At 41.9% G+C, this 19,388-nt stretch overlaps 1 protein-coding gene across 3 annotated transcripts in view; it reads right to left on the reverse strand.

Moving 5' to 3' along the window:
* Window positions 1–19,388, reverse strand: part of LOC133126249 (traf2 and NCK-interacting protein kinase-like) — a 134,611-nt gene that overhangs the window by 10,763 nt on the left and 104,460 nt on the right. For 2 of the 3 annotated variants that reach the window (XM_061238262.1, XM_061238261.1), the window contains exons 19-28: window positions 18,660–18,754; window positions 13,709–13,884; window positions 12,489–12,600; window positions 8,678–8,845; window positions 7,698–7,800; window positions 4,360–4,530; window positions 2,937–3,080; window positions 1,587–1,721; window positions 904–1,004; window positions 276–425 (exon numbers count right to left, since the gene is read on the reverse strand). In XM_061238262.1, coding sequence (XP_061094246.1) covers window positions 276–425; window positions 904–1,004; window positions 1,587–1,721; window positions 2,937–3,080; window positions 4,360–4,530; window positions 7,698–7,800; window positions 8,678–8,845; window positions 12,489–12,600; window positions 13,709–13,884; window positions 18,660–18,754 — 1,355 coding nt within the window. The remainder of the gene's footprint in view (window positions 1–275; window positions 426–903; window positions 1,005–1,586; window positions 1,722–2,936; window positions 3,081–4,359; window positions 4,531–7,697; window positions 7,801–8,677; window positions 8,846–12,488; window positions 12,601–13,708; window positions 13,885–18,659; window positions 18,755–19,388) is intronic. The other variant, XM_061238263.1, reaches the window with a different exon arrangement.

Genomic DNA, 19,388 nt, shown 5'->3' on the forward strand with positions numbered 1-19,388 from the left:
TTGATTGATTTTTGTTTATTATGATAGTTTTATTATGAGGTTTAGGTGTGTCAAAGGTCGTAGGTCGGGGAGAAACATCCAACAAAAGCAGCTTCTAATCCCTCTACTCATGGCACCGTTAATAAAGAAGGACTATTCTTCGGGTTGTAATCACCCAAGTTGTCCGCAGTCGCTGAAACGTAGCTGCGGAGTTCCCGTCACCGAGGAAGAAGCGATTGGGAAAAAAAAAAAAAAGAAGAAACTATGGTGGCTGGCATTCCCATGGAATCACTTACGTGGGACGGGATGTAGATATCATAAGGATTGCCCGAATCCACATCGATCACGTGGAAACCCACGCTGGACCCATAGATAACCTTTAACCTTTGACCTTCCTCCACAGTCAGGTCCACCAGTTGGGGCCGGTGCTGGAGATCTGTAAAAGACTTGAGAGAAAAGTGCTAACAGGGTAAGCTACTGAGCAGCAGCATACCTTAAAATGGGGACGTTACCCCTGTCTGCTGCCAGCTGTGACATACACTTATTCTTTAGACGTATTGGTCTTTTAGTGCAGAAGCACATGCACTATAAAATGTGACACACAGTAAGGGATTGACTGATTACAGAATAACACAGGTCTGTATCGAATTCATTTTGGCTGCAATTTCTCTTGCTCAAGTCTTACATGCCATCAAACACTTTAAATATGCTAATGTTAAGAAGACTCCAAAAGACTGCTGACATTAAGCCTAAAGTCCCAGAGCCCTTTAATACTGTCTCCTTGGGAATTTTTAAGAAATCCTCTTAATAAGTATTCCAACATAAAATGTTCCTGTTGAATATATTATACTGAGCTTGAAAGAGGGAAAAAAAAATGTAATCCTGAGCATAATTTGGAAGTTATATTAGAATAGGTTTTCATACCTTGAAAGCCATGAATTTATGGTAAGGTTTTGGTGCCCAGGCATAGATTTCCACAGAGTTCTTCAAGGCAATCACCAAGAACTTGATCCTCTCGTATTTTACTGGAAAGGAACAGTTACACACTTACAAATGGCTCCAGTTCAAGAAATTTTCAGAGAATTTCTAATAAGTCTGTTGAAGATGATTGCCAAAACATTGAACAAAAAGGTTTAAAAGATTTAAGATTTTATGAGAAGGACATTGATTCACTAGAAGTATACAGCACAGTCAGTTTAGACAGACACTTGAAGTGAAAAGGAACTTCAGTTATGAAATCTCAATACAAAGAATCCCACGAGGTTTCAAAACAGTGAGTCACTGGTAGCACAAAGTCAAAGCACAGGCAGTGGAGTATATCAAAGGTACAATATTCTAATACCAGCATTATATGCAAAGATAAAAATACAAGACAAGATCAGCAGCAATACAAGACAAAAACAGCAAGATCGAAGCAAATCTCCATACAAAAATATGTTTTGTATAGAGATGCTCCATACAAAACTAATTTTATTCCAGGACTAAATTTAATCTGCATCAGTGAAACTGTCCCAATAAATAAATAACAATATCCAGCATTAAGTCAACGAAAAGAAAATATCTCTCTGCCAGTGGCTGGCCAGGGAGCTGTAGCAGGGGGAACTTACCCACTTTGTAGTGCACGCAGCCCTCAAGCTCTCCCACAGTAATCCAGCCCTGTTTCTTCTCCACCTCAGGGTCATTGTGCAGAATCCTGTTCCGCAGCCAGGACAGGTAGTAGACCCTTAGCTTGTTCTTCTTCCCTGCCGACAGACAGACGGATAAACGCCGCAGGGTTATTTTTTTTTTAGTTGAAGACAAGCTGAAACGGAAGTTAGAGCAGCACTAGCTTCTGTGATAATATACACGAGTGAAACAGATCTTTCGGGAGAAACTTTGAAGGGTGGGGAGTCGATTAGAGTCTATTTGAGTCAAGGGAGGATGCTCGCTGTGTGAAAGGATGTTGATTGGAGTGGAACGGAAAATTGACAGACATTTGATCGACATACATACACACTGTTGCATAAAGACGTAAAATCTTGTTTTCCAGCAAGTGGATGAAAAAATACTTTGGTATTTAGTTCTGATTCATAGGCATCACAAACCTGGGTCAAATATGTAATTCAAATACTTTTCTGTGCTCGATTGATGAAATTCAGCCTGGTGAAATTGAGCCAACCAAGAGGACCAGAAGGTGGGGTTTGCATTTGAGAGAATTTCATAGGTCCCAATACACCAGACAAGCTCAGCAAATTGTAGAAAAGTGAATCCAAAGAATTCCGTATTTAAAGTAATGCCGCCCACAAAGGTCTTAAGGCCTTAAGGTTGCTGAATTTGAAGGCAGCATCAGATATATCTTTTGCAGGGTAGGATATCCAATAAAGCCGACAATCTGAAATGTTTTTACTGGTGGCCGGCATCCCTGCCATAATTGGGCAGGAAGGTGATCTAGCGGTCTAAACATTGATGTTTTAAAATGTTCCATATTGTACACCTTTCCAGTGTTTTATTTTAGATCATGATATCCATAAGAAGTTTGTGTCATTTGAAGTACCACAACAATCTCTATCCAGTCCATTCATGTCCATTCATCAGCGCCTCTCATGAGCTTTACAAAGAACAGGCTGTTTTAGTGTGTCATTAAGAAGATCGATATCAGTGAACCTCTCTTCGGATTGACTGGCTAGCTGTCTACGTGAGCATTTGGATTTGTTCTGCTACAAGGTGAAACAAATGAGCATGTCATTGTGATTTCATAACTTCATGAAAGTCCAAACTGTTCGTTTAATTTGGTTAATTTTCTTCATACAGATTGTGTGGATTTATTTGGGGACTGTGCGTTTTGATACTATCACAGTGTTTTTTATAACACTCCTTTATAATCCACATTGCAAGGTAAATGCCATTTTCCACAATATGGGACCTTTAAATGTTATAAATATTTGTTTCAGTAATAGGTTTGATGTCTTGTGAAACACCTGAAATGGTGACCAGGACGTTGAGGCCCTCTAGGACGTCCATCTGTTGGAATCGGCGGCGGTTGATGAGGTTATAGACCTTCCCCTGCCCACTGCGGTCCAGCAGCATTAGACCGTTCTCGGTCCCCACCAGCAGGTTGACCCCTGAGAAAAATACCAACCAAACACAGCTCCAAATGGGGACTTCTACTTCTATTTATTTAAAAGACGAGCAACACAGCCTACACAATGAGCCTTTTCTTACAACACATCCTAAACAAAGCATGGCTGTAAAAAACAATGCAGTAATAATACAGGACACAGTCATGCAGATGTGCCACACTGAAGGTAACAAATCTAACATCTGGTCCCAGTAAACTGTTATTGCATCTTATGTCATAGTCAGAGATACTTTCATTGCAACAGATACTTTTCACCTTTATACAATGGACCTCATGCAAGAACCACTTGTATGAACAGATTTGTTCTTAAATTGTTCTTATGGGTGATTTAAGACAACTTGGCACATTCACACAATTACATTTTTTCTTTGGTAGGAACAACATTTACGACCTGTTGTACAAATCTTGTAAACAACAAGTCTCAAAGTAATAGCATGAACTGCATGTGAGAGCAGCTAACCTGTCTCACAGAACTCAGTTCAAACTTTCAAACTAAGCATTGCACATGAAATATAAATATTTAAGTAAGATTTAGCAAGTGAATTGCATATTTCTCTGCTCAAATGTTTTCAGAAACATATTTTAGTGGACTGTTTAGGAGCAATAAGAGAAAGTTTATCAACGGTCCGCCATATTGTTATGTTTCGGCAAAACAAATACATCCTTTGTTCTCGTAAATCCCACTGGCCATCTATACCAAACCCACCTAAAGTACTGTAAATACTGTATTATAATGGACATTTAGGACTTTCTAAAGTGTGTTGAATCCGTGGCACATTCGTATGACCCTTGTACAAAAAAAGCAAGATAAATTTACAATAAGAATACAAAAATGTTCTTGCATGAGGCCCAATGATCCCACACAATATGGAGAAAGTTCAAGTAGCAACAACAAACTCTAACCTGAAATATTATAACCAAAACCATTTCATCCTAAACTGTAATATGTGTGGCTGAGCAGCTAGAAATGATTGATTAGTCAAAATGAATTAAATGAAATAGTGAGTGCTCATTACTGGAACAAACAGTCATGTCATCTCACCATATCCAAGGGGAAATGTAACTAAATGAAATTAAGCCCTTTGGACAGAATTGCTCAGATGACTGGCTCTGGCTCTGAAATCTGTCAGTTTTCAGTGTAGTGAAAAATCTTTGTCTAAAATTGTACCGTTTATTTTATTTAACTTTCATACCACATACAGTCATCCAAGTGCACAAAAAGGAAAAATCTTAGACCAACCCAAAAGCGGACCGTCACTCACCCCAGAGGGCGGCGCACAGGATCTCTGAGTTGAAGCGCTTCTTGTACTTGCGGATCTCCGGTGTGTCGCTGTGGGGCCGGATGTTGGTGGGGTTGACGTTGACGACGGAGATCTTCCGAGCCTCGTTTAGCTTGGCCTGCTCTTGCCGCATGAGTTCGTTGTTAAACTGGTCTGGGGACCGCCAAAGGGAAAAAAACATGCACAAAAATCAATACAAGGTACACGCTTGTTTCTTTCATCAATGCTGCTTATTATATGTGTTTTCTCTTCCACTTCTTTGTTTGAATTTCTGTAACCTAAAGGCCGCAGATTCGATTCCCAGGTCAGACACTGCAACTCAAGCAACTTAACCTGAATACGTACATAGAAGGCAGAATTATTTTTTGCAGGGGGATGCTGAAAAAGATAACTCCCTTCCCCGCCCAAACGAAAAGAGTCTGTGCATAACATTAGTTGGAATATTTAGAATTAATATGAATATTAAGTTGGTTTGAAATACATTGACTCCAAGAACAGGAATCAAAGGGAGGGTCTGGGGGCATGCCTCGCTGGAATAATTTTTTTAAACAGCAAAATAATAATTTCTGGTGAATTTAAAGAGGAAAATACTACGGATAAGTCAACTGAACAGAAAGGCGAGGAGTTTTTCACAGAAAATATTGGCTGCAGTGGCAGAACAGTCAGCACGCAATGTTGTTCAAAATCACAGAAAACTGGAAAAGGCTGAAGACTTTCTTAACATTAATTTATTCAATTAATTAATAGATCTCACATGCAGCAGCAGGCAACGATTGAAATAACAAGTGCGTGAAGTTTTGCAAAAGACATCTCAGTGGGGGTTAGAATAAATACGGTCAAATAACAGAATTTTATACAGTTTTTCCATTGGTAGTATCGTTTTTTTACCGGCAACATTAATCTTTTTCTTTCGACTTGCATGATCAGATAAAGTTCACCTGCTGATGCTGCGAGGCAGGACGGGTTTGTTCAAATACATAAGCATAATCATATTATATTATCACAGTTACTGATACAGGCATCTTTTTAAAAAAGATGATGACTAAGGCCCAGACCCAGGTGATTTTCTCGTTAGAGCTTCAATGAGTCAGGTGAATATAATTCCAGGGCTGATCTTCTTATTCTGAAGAACCTCCCTGCCTTATAAAGTATCCAACTGCAGTGGCTGTTCTGTCTGAAATTAATAACCGTGGGTTCTCCTCTAAACAGTTGTCCAAGGATGTCAGAATGAAGATGGTTAATTTCCACCAAGAAAGAGAAGGCTACAAAAAACTCTCTCAACGTGTCAAATTGTCTAATCCACTGTCAGAAATATTATTAGAAAATGAAAGATAAATGGAACAGTTGAAGTCAAGGCAAGGTCTGGAAGAATAAGAAAATATTCAGATAGAATGGCCGGAGACCTGGTGAGAAATGCATCACTGCAAAATAGTTAGAAGGCACAGGTCTAGCTGTTCACATGACAACAAAACAATGTACTTTAAACAGCAAAGACCTACAGGGCAAAGTTGTCAGAAAGAAGCTTTTCCTATGACCTCAACATAAAATGAAGCGTCTGAAGTATGCAAAAGAAAACATTGAGAAGCCTTTTGGAACAATGTGCTTGACAAAAACCTAAATTTAACCTTTTGGCCACCACCATGTTCTGGAGAAAGAAAAGGTAAAGCCTTTTTAGAGGAGAACACTTAAAGTGGATCCATTATCATTTGGGGTTATGTGGCAGCTGGGGCACAGGACATATTATCCAAGTGGAAGGAAGAATGGATTCCACCAAATATTAAGAAATTCTAGAGGCTAATTTTCAAAGGTTTGTCCAGACATTGAAGTTAAAGAGAGGTTGGGTATTCCATCAAGACAATGTTCCCAAGCATACCTCAAAATCAACCATGAAGTACCTCCAAGGAAAGACAGATTTTTTGGAATGGCCACCAGACTTGAATATTATTGAAAATCTGTGGAGAGATCTCAAACAATCTGTACATGCCAGGAGGCCGAAGAATAATTCTGAGCTAGAGGTGTTCTGCAGGGAAGAATGGGTGAAAATTCCAAAAGTGAGACTTAGCTGGCAACAGGAAGCGTTTGCAAGCTGTTATAGTTGCCCAAGGATAAATGACAAAGTATCAACTGACAGGGTTCTTTTGCAGAGGGCCTTTGTCCTTTTTTATTATTTTGAATCGGTAAAAACGTAAATAAAGAGTGATCTTGCTTTAAAATTTGAAGACATGCATCATGCATAACTCTGTACCATTTACCAGGTCAAGTTCGCTTCTGTTCACCACAATATTAATTGTAAAAGTCGTTTTGACCAGGGGTGCCCAAATTCCTCCATACAACAGTAACTGTAGGGTAGTAAAGCCAACTAAAATAAAGAACTTTCAATGAAATAAAATGATGTCCCAGTAATCAAAGGAATATGCAGAGAAGGACTGCTGCACTCAAGACAAAATCAAAAACTGTGTGTGGGCGAAGCTCAAAGGCAGTGTCAGATGAAGGAGGAGAGATTTCGGCAAATGACAAAGGGCCTTCCAGACACAGAGGGAAAAATATTTCATCCTGCTCGCTTAATGGACACATGAAGTGCCAAGTGCAAGAGTGTAAGATACATAGGCACACTGTCTATTCCTAATCTATTCCTTTGTGGGGATTAAAAGTTCAATAGCTCTTCGAGCTATTCGGTCCTTCATGACATCAAGAATTCCCTGATATAATGGCCAATAAATATTTTAGTCTCATTGCATATCTCCTGCCATTGTTGACCATTTTTTCATAGAGAGATTTGTATCATGCTCTATGTAGTGGCACGGTTGTGCAGTGGATATCACCGTTGCCTCACAACAACAACATCCTGGGTTTGACTGGGGCTTTTCTGCATTGGGTTTGCATTTTCCCATTTTTAAGCTCTGTATCCCTCTACCAACCTTATCTCTCCCAGGCTTCTTCTCCAATACAATTTACTTGTGAGTGGTACATTTTGGGAGGAGTTGAGGAGGAAGCTGGGGTGGTGAGGCAGTCCAGACCACACCCATACAATCCTGACATTGTTTTCAATACATCAATAGACTTCATGTCTGACTTGAAATGTGTGTTACTGTAGTTATTCACATTAATTTGAAGAGACATTTGGTGGGCATGTAGTGGATAAATCCCTCTGTGATAATTTATGGTTATTTCAAAGGTTTCTAGCCACTTTACAGTCACTTTAAATATAATTGCTGGAAATGAATTCTGCCCAAAAGGGCGTGTGATTGCATGTGATTTATATTCTCGAGGGGAGGTGGGTGAGCTGCGGGGGGCCACCAGGGAAGGCCATGTAGGGTCACCTATTGCCAAACTTTCCTCGTCGTCATCCGTGGGGGAAGTCTGGTACACGCGTGGGTCCACGAAGGGGGTGAAGGAGGCCTTGGAGCCACCTCCCATGCCGTACTGCCAGAGAGAAAGAGAGAAACAGTGAGACCCTTCCTGATATCTACAGTCACCGACTGTACGTTTACTGTATGTTCGTGGTTACCGTCAGATTGTGGGTGGGTGTGAGTGCGTGCGTGTGTGTGTGTGTGTGTGCGTGTGTGCGCGTGTGTGTGTGTGTGTGTGTGTGTGTGTGTGTGTGTGCGCGTGTGTGTGTGTGCGCGTGTGTGTGTAGAGCATGCGCTTCAGTAGCCCACTTAGTAGGTGACTTTTCTGGAGTGCCAGGAAGTCTGAAGACTTGAAGCACTTTTAGATCGCTGACAGAATTAATGAACCCGGAAAACACCCCAAGGACAAGAATAAGTACATAAATAAAACAAGACAACAAAGAAAAGTAATCAACCAAGGGAAAGCATATCTGACAAACCAGTGATGAGGTGAGAGAGAGAGATAGAAGAGTGAAGCCATGCTTCACTTCGTGCCCTACGCCCCCAGAAACATGCTGCCTCAGTGATATATATTAGGAGCCACTTATTATTATTTAATGTGTCCCATCCCTTATTCAAAATATGAACTAACATATTTTCAAATATGGAATAAAAATGTTCTAAAACCCACGCTTAAAATAATAATTAAAATAAGCACAGTTTTTCAACGGAAATTGTCTGATACACATTCTCCATTTTTGTAACATTTATCACGTGACCTACTCCCAACGTCTCTCGGAACCCACCGCTGGGCTCCTGACCTAGGTTTTTGAGGACGTAGGGCCCGATGCGGAACGCGGCCAGAGAGAAGATGGTAGTCGGATGGGTGAAGAGTAGAGGGGGAGGTGGGGTTCAGTGGTCAAGTCGAGGTTCAAAGGGGGGTTGCTAACACGTGCTATGCCATCACCTACTTGGGCGACGGCGTCCAGGTCTGGCGCATGCATGCTGGAGAGCTGGCCCGGGCCCTCGGCGGGCGGGGCCGAAGGGGAGTGGCTTTGCCGCACCAAGTCGGGCAGATTGATGTGGCCGACGAAGCCATTGCTCTCGGCATGGCCCGGGCGCACTCTATCCCCCAGTGTCTGCAGAAGAGAACACAGGAAAGGGGGGGGCTACTCTACGGCCCGAAAACCGCACCCAGGGCCATGCAAGAGGGTGAAGACAATCGCAAGAGCGAGATTTGGGGCGAGAGAGAGGCGATATCTCGAAGGGATATAGCAATAGCTAGCATATTCACGTGTGGTGCGTGTGAATATGTGTAAGCAGGAATGCTCGTAAAGCCCGAAACATACTCTACGTGAAAAACACAAATTCGAAGCAAAAATACATGCTCTTTGCTTTATATACCATACACGTGTTTAGCGGCTTCTTTTAGCCCTATCTGAGGCTATACACTGCCAATCCACAGCCCGGGATAATCTGCCTGGAGTGAGGATTACTTCTTTGTATGTAGTTGTTCTTTGAACAGTATGAACATCATGTTTACACTTAGCGACTCAAACGGGAAAGCAGAAAGGTTTTATGTCGCGTTACAAAATTTGGGCGGCACATTTTGCTATGGAGGCCACTTGCCTCGCTCATTGCGTTGTTGCGCCCGTTTGCAATCCTTGCATAGAGTATGTAACAGGCTTAATTGTGCGAGTGTGGCTTTGGTGTGAATGGTTGTGCGTGTATATGCATTTATCTGCATGCAGGTGTGTGTGTGTTTTTGTGTGTTTGTCTTTTTGTGTGTGTGTGTGTGTGTGTGTGTGTGTGTATGTATGCGTGGGTGAATGGCCACAGTCCCTGCATAACTGAACAATCACTCCCTACTCACGGACAGCTTTTCTATGCTTCATTTTTCTGTACTTTCAGTCTTCCATTTTTAAGATTTAAAAATACCTGCAAGACCTTCTGTACACACCACCATCTTCCAAAGCCATTTCTTATTGATAAATAATGGTGAAGTATGAGCTGAAGTATTTATAGATGAAGTAATGAACTGAAGTATTTATTGATGAAGCGATATCATACACGCAGCAGGGAGCTGATCTTATGCAAGCTGTAACGAATGACACTTCAGAACACAATCTTATCAGGCATTTCAAGGTCAACTCATATTGTTTTTTTTCTTTCTTTCTTTAATCTTCATAACCCTGTGATGGGAATTTCTTAGAGGGGTGGGGGTGGGGGAGTTAAACAGAGAGTTGATGGCAGGAAATGCAGTAAACTAAAATAATATTTTAAAAAAGAAACTCAAGTGAAACCAAACACGATTCAAAAATAAAGGAAACATAATTCAAATAAATTAGAGAGAACAAGTCAGTGTCAGTGGCCAATCTGTCCATTTGAATTTGGCAGGAACACTCTTCATCTTAACTGAGAAATCTGAGTACATGTTATTTGCATTGCACAACCCCACGCTTCTCACAAATACATGCAAGCAGGTTTTGAAATTTGTCACATATTAAATAGACGCAGCACCAAAGATATGGGTTTGTGATTTTCAATAACACAAGATTGCTTACTCACTGTATTTGTACAAGATATATACGATAAACATGAATGATGAGCAGATGCTAAGCAGTTTTAGCCCTGTTTTTCTCAGCAATTTTGATTGCCCAATCGTATATCAGCGCTCATTACTGAATCCTCCGCTATCGACTTGAGAGGGTGCAGACAAGCGCATGCTCTGTTCCAAAGCACGCGATGCCAAGCTCCGCTTCTTTTCACACTAAAACTTGCAGGCCGAGTGCTTGCACAGAGATGCATCAGGGGAAGATTCTTCATCTGCAGCTTAGTGATGAGACGCAGATCCTGGCTGACAGAACCTTCCAGGCACTGAGCGATGCATCACCGTGCAGGGCTCCGGCCGCAGTTGGCACTAGACCGGGGTCAAATACGGAATTGTTTTGGATTCAAATACTTTCCTGTGCTTGACTGACCTTGCCTGATGCACTTGAGCCAGCCAAGAGGATCACGAGGCAGGATTTGCACTTTTTGAGAGTTAGACCCAGGTCTGTTTAGTACAGGTATGGTCAGGATTCCATCCTGGACTGCGGGGCCCATCCAGATATAAGAGCGAGAACAATGCCGTAACTGCATGAACCGTTCAGCAGTTTGAATTTTGATATGTCGGGAACACAGAACTGTATTCAACTCCGGAGCATAGCCAGTATTCAGTCTCCAAGAGACCTGTGAAATGAAGACTATTTCCACTAAGAAACTGCAGAAAATGTAGCCTTCAAACCAACTCATCACCCAGAGAGGAGGAGAAGGAATTGGTACCGCCCCTTACAGCTTTACTCCTACCAGTTCCTCAGGGTGTGCCAGTGGGCTGGCAGAGAAATTATGAGATCACAATCTCAGCTGTAGCTCCCACCAACCCGAGGGGACATTTTTACACATTAATATACAGTGCAGTCTGTAAGTATTTCGACAGTGACACATTTCTGGTTGTTTTCACTCTGTACTACAGCAGGCAATAATGACTTGAGCTTAAATTAGAAGGTTTTTACATCCATATTAGTCCCCCCAAATTTTAGGGGACCAAAAGTATTTGGACAATTGGCTGCTCAAACACCAAAAATGTGTCACTGTCCAAATAATAATGGAATGCACTGCATGAGGTTTTATGTACAGATGTGCGTTCGCGCTTGTGTGTGTGTGTGTGAATGACCCATGACCATAACCATGACAGAACAAAGGCAATTGAGTCGATTAATAAAATTATATCAAATAGCGCACGCATGATTGATTGTTTTTCTCTTCAATTTAGTTGCAATGCCAAACAACAAAGCAAGGCCTTCTATTAAGGACACATCCACACAGCTGTTTGAATGCCTGTCTCCCCCTGGTACAGAATTGAATTTTCCTCCCACAGAGCTCTACCATTCAACTTGAATATCCCATGCCAACACGGCACATTTCTTTCATTCGTGTCATTCAATGCATTGTTATAAAAAGAATAAGGACCTGAAATATCTACAGGATAGATGAAGTTACTCAAAAACATTTCAAACCTAAATAAAATGTTACTTTATTTGTGGACACTGGCCCACCTGAAACACCCTCAGGATGGAAAAGGTACATCTCTGCTGTAAAACTATGAGAGTCAGCTGAGCTACTGACAGGGGGAGACCTTCGGTGCTCTGATAAACCTCTATACCAGTGGTTTTCACTCCTGGTCCTGGAGAACCACAGGGTCTGTTGGCTTTTGTTTTTGCCTTAATAGCAGCAACCAACTCAGACCCAAGAAACCAGGTGAGGGGGGTTGACTGAGTAATAAACTACTTTCATTGATCAAATGCAGAGTAACAAAGAAAGCCAGCACACCCTGCAGCTCCCCAGGACGAGGAATGACGACCACTGCTCTATACTGTAATACAGACCTGGGTGAAATATGTCATTGTTTCGGATTCAAATACTTTTTTTGTGCTCGATTCATCTTACTTTGCAATTGAGCCAACCAAGAGGACCAGAAGGCAGGGTTTACATTTTTGAGAGTGTTTCCAATACACCAGATAAGCTCAGTAAAAAGTAGAAAAGTATTTGGACCAGGTCTGGTTCAAAGAATTTAAGGAATGCTAACTCTCATTTGGCTAAGGAAATGCGATTACATGACCGTGTAATGTCTGGTGAAAGCGGGTTGTGGTGCCTATTCTGACCCAGCTGGCAGGACTGGTCTAAGGGGGGTGGAATTATATGGCAATGGCGTGGCTCCAAGCGTAGTGTGATTCGTCTCACCTCTCTCATCACCATGGTGCCATCCTTGGACCCGCCACTGTAGGCATCACCGCGGGAATCGTCATGGCTACCCATGTCCATGCCATAGTGCTCATTGGCCCCTGCTGATGGCCTGCATAAGGTACACAAACACTGACCATGTAATGTCAAGAAATCCAACACAATGCACACATAGAGTACACCCTTCTTGTGGAATCAAGAAATACTCTTCAAACCTACACATACATACTGTATAAATGCACACACAAACACACACACAGTGGGTTCCTACTGAAATCAAACATATGTTTATGATTTGGACGGCATTATTTTTGGTGCAATAGCCAGAACTAATTTAAGGCTACTTTTGGGAGATATGAAGCATGGAAGCTGTCTACATAACATTACATCAAAGCCATACATACACTGTTTGACTTGACTTTGAGCTACCAATTTTATAAGCACTATTGGGACACTGTTGCTAGATAGTAACTGTCCTGTTGTGAGCTGAAAGAAAGATGGATGCATGTGCAGTTTTGGGCAATTTTCCTAGACATTTCAAGTACAGTGGTATATGTGAGCACTTTTCATGATTTTTCCAGGAAGAGCTTATTTTCATGAATATTCAGAGAGAATCCTAACTCACGATTCTCTTAACCTGCCTTCCCCATGTCTAGAATCTCAGTAGCCATCAGACCTGGTCAATTACATGATTGTTTTTGAGTCAAATACTGTGCTCGATCTTGCCTGGTGCTAACCAAGAGGACCAGAAGGATTCATATACCTTTTGAGATAATATCAATCCAAAACACCTAGGGCTGCTCCACATTGACACATACGTTTCTAATATAATCCCACAACACAAAGAACAGTGGCACTCCAAGAATAGATAATCTATTATGTAAATACACATTTTCCTTCTTTAGTGTTTAAAAAATACTTGAGCCACATAATGAGTGAATGAGAAGCATCATTTGTACAGCGCTTTGGATAAAGGCACTATATAAGTGCAGGCATTTACCATTTAATAATAACAATAATAATAATAACAATTTCTTATTTAGCTGATGCTTTTATCCAAAGAGACTAACATTTGATTAGACTAAACTGGGGACTATCATGGCTACACCGGTGCTTGAACCAGTAACTTTCTGTGTCCCAGTCTTGTACCTTAGCCATTAGGCTACAGGCTGCCCGCATGCTTACACACACATAATTTCTCTCTCTCTGCAGACACTCACATGATGCGCGGGATGTCGCTGACGGGCACGGTGCCGTCCTGACCCTCGCTCTCGCCATCGTCCTCGCTGCTCTCCGACTCCTCGCTGGAGGACGAGTAGTCCGTGACCTTCACAGGCGGGCGGTGGGTGTCATCTGTCCGCAGCTCACGTAGCTCCTTGGCGAGAGCGGTTAGGTCCTACGAGGAGCGGGAAAGAGGGGGACAGTGGTCAACTATGGTCATCTTCCCAAGCTGTTCACAGAAGCTTTTGACCGTGAACCAACGCAAACTTTTTCTTGAAGCGCCACATGTCAAATGCCAAAGCACCTATCAGAGTAGATGCCAGAGCTGGGTTCAAACGGTATTTGTTTTGGATTCAAATACTTTTCTGCACTTGACTCAGCTTGCCTGGCGTCTTGGAACAAATGTAATGATCCCAAAAGTGTAAACTCCAATTATATTACATTGAGCTGCTATGTTCTACTGCTAGAACATAGACCAGGATTTGACCTTGGTTAATAAGGGTAATCTCAATGGTCTTTTACAGATGCAGATAACTCAGAGCATATAAATAGCTTAATTTCTACTCAATTTAAACCCTTAAAGCAAATTACTCAAAACTAAAAATTTTAATTGATCAAGAATAATCAGTTGTTTAGGGGGACCAACTAATTAAGTTCACTTGACTACTAATTTATTCCAGGGGGATATTGAGTAAATTCCAATCTTCAATTTTAATAATTTAATCAAGCCCAATTAACAGAGGCATTGGCTAGAATAAAAAATGTCTTGCAAAGGGTGCGCCCTTCCAAACAGAGCCGAGAAACAGTGGTAGACAACAGACTGCATTACGGAGTTGTACAATCATGATGTTCAGTGAGGTGCTGATTGGAGGAAGTAGGGTGGAGAGAGTTAATGAAAAAGTCATGACCGAGACAGCAGAATGTAATCATTAAGAAAGATATTTTTTGCTTGTTTCCTTATTTGTAAGAAAACATACCACTTCCTGGTTGCTTAAATGCGCACATGCATATTTTTCATGTTCTTGAGCTTTTCATAGCATCCTGGAGCTTTCGATTTATATTCTATACTGATTAAAGAAAAAAAATAGCAATTAGCATTAGTAGAATTTTAGGGCCCAACTACTTTCTTTGTAAGTTGTTTGTACAATGACTTCCCACGAGACATAACGTATGTTTGTTGCAGATCCATGGAATCCACGCACATAAATGAAAGGGAACAAAAACAAGTCTTTTCAGCTTCGCCAAGGTTTCTTTTGAAAAGCTTTAAATGGGCTAGTTAGAAGCTCAGTAAGCTCAGTAGCTTTTCAAATCCAAAAACAATTACAGAGCAGGGGCAGACCCCATCAAAAAGGGCAGGGGGCTCTTTAAACACCACATGCAGAAGGGTTGACAGCATACCACAACCAACGGCCCACTTTCCAGTTCATCCTGTAAAGGTGGGGGTGGGGTGTGTTAGGGGAGATTGGCCATGCATGGCAAGAGGGAGAAGATGCAGCACAAACACTGCAGTGTACCAATAGACAAGCAGTGGAGTCAAACCTGCCCCATGCATCCCTGAGCAGTGGTCCCAGCTAATCCAAAACATTCTTGCAATGTTACTGGAATGTTTTGTGAATGGTATAACATTGCCACGGCTTGGGAGCAACATTGTGAGAATGTTTTTTGGGATGGAGCGAGCTTGTGTCAGAGACTGAAACCAAAGTGATTCTAAAGCAGGGGGCTGGCTAGGAAAGCCATACCTCTCTTTCAAGTTGTGCTTTTAATTATATTAAATTATATTGTATTATACTTAGAGATTTAGTGTTAATTACATATACAAAGGCAAATCATTTTCGCAGTCAGACCTTGATAAGCACATAAATGACAATGTGGCTATTCCTGTGCCTACAATTTGTTCTGCATCTGTTCCAAACCACATTGGACTTACATAGATACTGTAATATGAAAAAGCTGCCTCCAGTCTAGAAACTCTGTATCTATGAGAAATCCGTGATGGTAGAAATGTCACGTTTAGAGTTTTGACATGCAGGCAGAGAAAGTGACATCCCACTTCTTTTTTTTTTTTTTTCATTTCAGCAGTGAATCTGCACACACATTATTTCCCCTCAGTAACATTTTTCAAGTAAATGAGGTGTAAAGAACTGTGTTGTCATGGAAACGGAGCAGACTCCAGAAGGTTCTAAGGGCATTTTGGAAGACAGGCAGTCAAGGCAGCTGCTTAAAATCCATGTAGTCCAACATAAGAGTGAAAATTCCGACTCCAAAAGTAAAAAAGAGAAGGATTCCCTTTGACTTAATACCCAGCAGTCTGGCCAGCAGGGTCCAAAAAGAAAGTGCCTAAAAGTGATAATCCAAGATCAGATAATCTAATGTGGATACCACCTTAAACCATCTCAAAAAATAAATGCTCAGTTGATTGAGGGTCAACGTTGCACAGGCACAATAAAAAATGAGAGCGAGTGCGAGCGAGTGAATGAGTGTGAATATGAATACTAATCTGAATATGAATGAGTGAGAGTGAATATGAATCAGAACCTGAATATGAACGAGTGAGTGAGTAAGCGAGAGTAAGTGAGAGAGGGAGAGGGAGAGAGAAAGAACGAGTTAACAGACCTTTATTGTAACACTACAATAACACAAGGTACAGAAAACCATAAAATCCCACAAATCCCAAGGAAATAAAAAAGGGACAAAGAGAGGAAGAGAGATAGGAGACGATTGTGAAGTATTAGCAGTAAAGAGGAATGCAAAGAGGAAAGGTCACTGGCTTTCTGATAGCTCTGAAGAAAGTTGGATGTTGACGGCAGAGGAAAGGACAGAAAAGAGAGAGGGAGAGAGAGATGCAGAGGAAATAAACAGAGCCAGAAAGGGGAGGTAAAGTGGTTATTTACAGTGACGTGTGTATAGCACTCAAGCAGGGCAAGGTGGAGGGCTATAGAATATTTGTGTGCGTGTGGGTGTGTGTGCGCAAGTTGTGCAAGTTGTTTTCTCTGACACGTGCATTAATAGTAAAAGCCAGGAAAGACGGTTGCAGAAGTTTCATTAAAAAGCTTCATGTGTGTATTGATTTTACATTAATTGCATTAATGGCATTTGGCAGACGCTCTTATCCAGAGTGATTTACAGTTGATTAGACTAAAAAGGAGATAATCCTCCCCTGGAGCAATGCAGGGTTAAGGACCTTGCTCAAGGGCCCAACGGCTGTGCGGCTCTTATTGTGGCTACACCGGGATTAGAACCACCGACCTTGCGTGTCCCAGTCATTTACCTTAACCACTACGCTACAGGCCACCCCGTGTCTCACATGATCACAACAGTCACCAGCACACCTGTAAAGAATCATCTTCCCCTGATAACAGCTAGTAAGCATTCCTCCATGAAAAGAAGCTTAAGGAAGACGGTGTGTCAGGCTCACACAAATAATGGTGGGGGAAAAGGCCTAAATGTATGGGAGGTATGTGTTTACAACCACCAATATGGAGTAAAAGCTAGAAACCTGCACCTGCACACTGACACCATTCGCATTTCAGTGGGTTGTCAGGCACTGTCAGTTCTGGGGCGTTCGCTCAGACTTGCACAGATCGGTGGCTGACATGGAAATCACTGAAAGTACAGGGTAATGTGACTGGCAGGCAAAAGGGAAATATAATGAGACCCTAGTAGGCACCGGAGGTAGTACAGTGCAATAATGAGACTGACAGGCTTGTGTGCTGGTAGTACAGGCTTATGAGCTGGACGTACAGTGAAATCATGGGTATGACAAGATTGACAGGCTTATGAGCTGGTCATAAAGTGCAACCATGGGTCTAACAAGGACCGTAGGACATTGAAGCCTGACAGAGAACAGGTTTCAATGTCGTAGGCTTCATCTAAACCTAGTCTCTGGAAGTTCTCTGATGTTAGTGAGGTAGCACTATTGTGTGGCAGCAGTGCAATGTATACAATCATGCAGATACAGGTCGGGAGCTTCAGTTAATGTTGGTATCAACCATTAGAATGGGGAAGAAATGTGATCAAATGTGAGTCTGACTGTGGAATGATTGCTGGTGGCAGACAGGGTGGTTTGAGTATCTCAGAAATTTCTGATCTCCTGGGATTTTCATGCAGATTTTCTGTAGAGTTTGCAAATAACTGAGTGAAAAACACTGCCCGACTGATCAGGAAGGTGACAGTTACGCAAATAACCATGCATTACAACAGTGGTATGCAGAAGAGCATCTCTGAACACACAATGTATCAAACCTCTAAGTGGACAGGCTACAGCAGCAGAAGACTTAATAAGTAAAAAAAGATTTTTTACTTATTAAGAAGTCTAATAAATACCTAATAAAGGACTCACTGAGTGTATGTCCCTATATAAAAACAAGACTGACATATGATACATGCTGTATATTTGATTTCCGCATTTGGGACAGTCTAGAATGGAGAAAGTATGATGGCCCTTCATCAATGATTCCCAGAATCCCTTTGAGATCTTGCTATCAGGCTATCGCCAATGACACTTAATTTTAATGTTTCATTTTATTTTCAGACTTAACGTAACCTGAAATTCTATTAGTGAATCCTGATTTTAAGTAATTTTTCCAAGTTCGATAATATTTATGTACGTACAATTAGTGAATATACTAAATGGGTCGCAGGCTTGATGCAGTTATTGCAAGAAAGGGATATGCTACCGAATATTAAGTGTTATTTACTTAAATACTCTCTGTTCCAATACTTTTGCTCATCTAAAAATAGGATGGTCTGATACCAAAGGTGCTATGTTCTAAGTAGTTTAACAGATCTAGGTGTAAAAACCAGAAAATAAAAGCCGAAATTCTAAACTCTTGTCTTGTGTTAACCTTTTTATCTCCACCCCTAATGTAGTGTATTGCAAAAACAAAGGAATTGGCCTTGCTGTTCCAATACTTTTTGAGGGGACCGTAGTGGGTACATGAACTGACTCACCGCTGGTCGGCCTGGCCTGTCCCGGCCATCCTCCTGCTGTTTGGCTTTGGGGGTCTCCAGGGACACCACGGGAGAGCTGTCTGGCCTAGCGGACACTGTAGGACAGAAGAGTGGTGGGGGCTTAGGGATGCCTTGCCTGCAAAAGTGGCCAGCAGAAGGGCGAAAGAGCTAGCTGCCCTTCAGAGAATGGAAGGAGAAGAGGAATGGAATGGGCCTGACATGCAGCTCACATCCACAGCACGGTCAGAGGAAGTGAAAGGCAGGTTGTATTAATCTACTGCTCCATTGTGGGAGATTTCTCTCAAAGTCAGCTCATTATTCGTTTGTTACCACAACTAGCCTGTAATGAGGCCCCTTATAAACAGAGTGACAGGATGCTGCTTCTCAGAGAGAGAGAGAGCTAATAATCTAGGTTGTTGCCAAGCACAAATACCCACAATGCACCATTACCCCAGCCATCACTCCCTCAGATCGATACAGACTCATCTGGAGAGGCCTGCCTTAAGGTGCTCCTATCAGCACTGTGATCCTTCCTTTCGAGAGGTAGACACCCAGAAAGTGCACAGTGCCTCAGGGTGGAAACGGTCTACGATGAAATCTCAATATGTCTGGAAGATCTGGGGGAGGGTGGGGGGGATCGGGGGATGGCTGAACTCTCTGAGGCAAAGCTTTCCATCTTCCACTGGAGCATCGAGCCATGAAATGAAAACCTGCGGGGGTGCATTACGG

This window comes from Conger conger, chromosome 4 (genome assembly GCF_963514075.1).
Source record: "Conger conger chromosome 4, fConCon1.1, whole genome shotgun sequence".
NCBI lineage: Eukaryota > Metazoa > Chordata > Actinopteri > Anguilliformes > Congridae > Conger > Conger conger.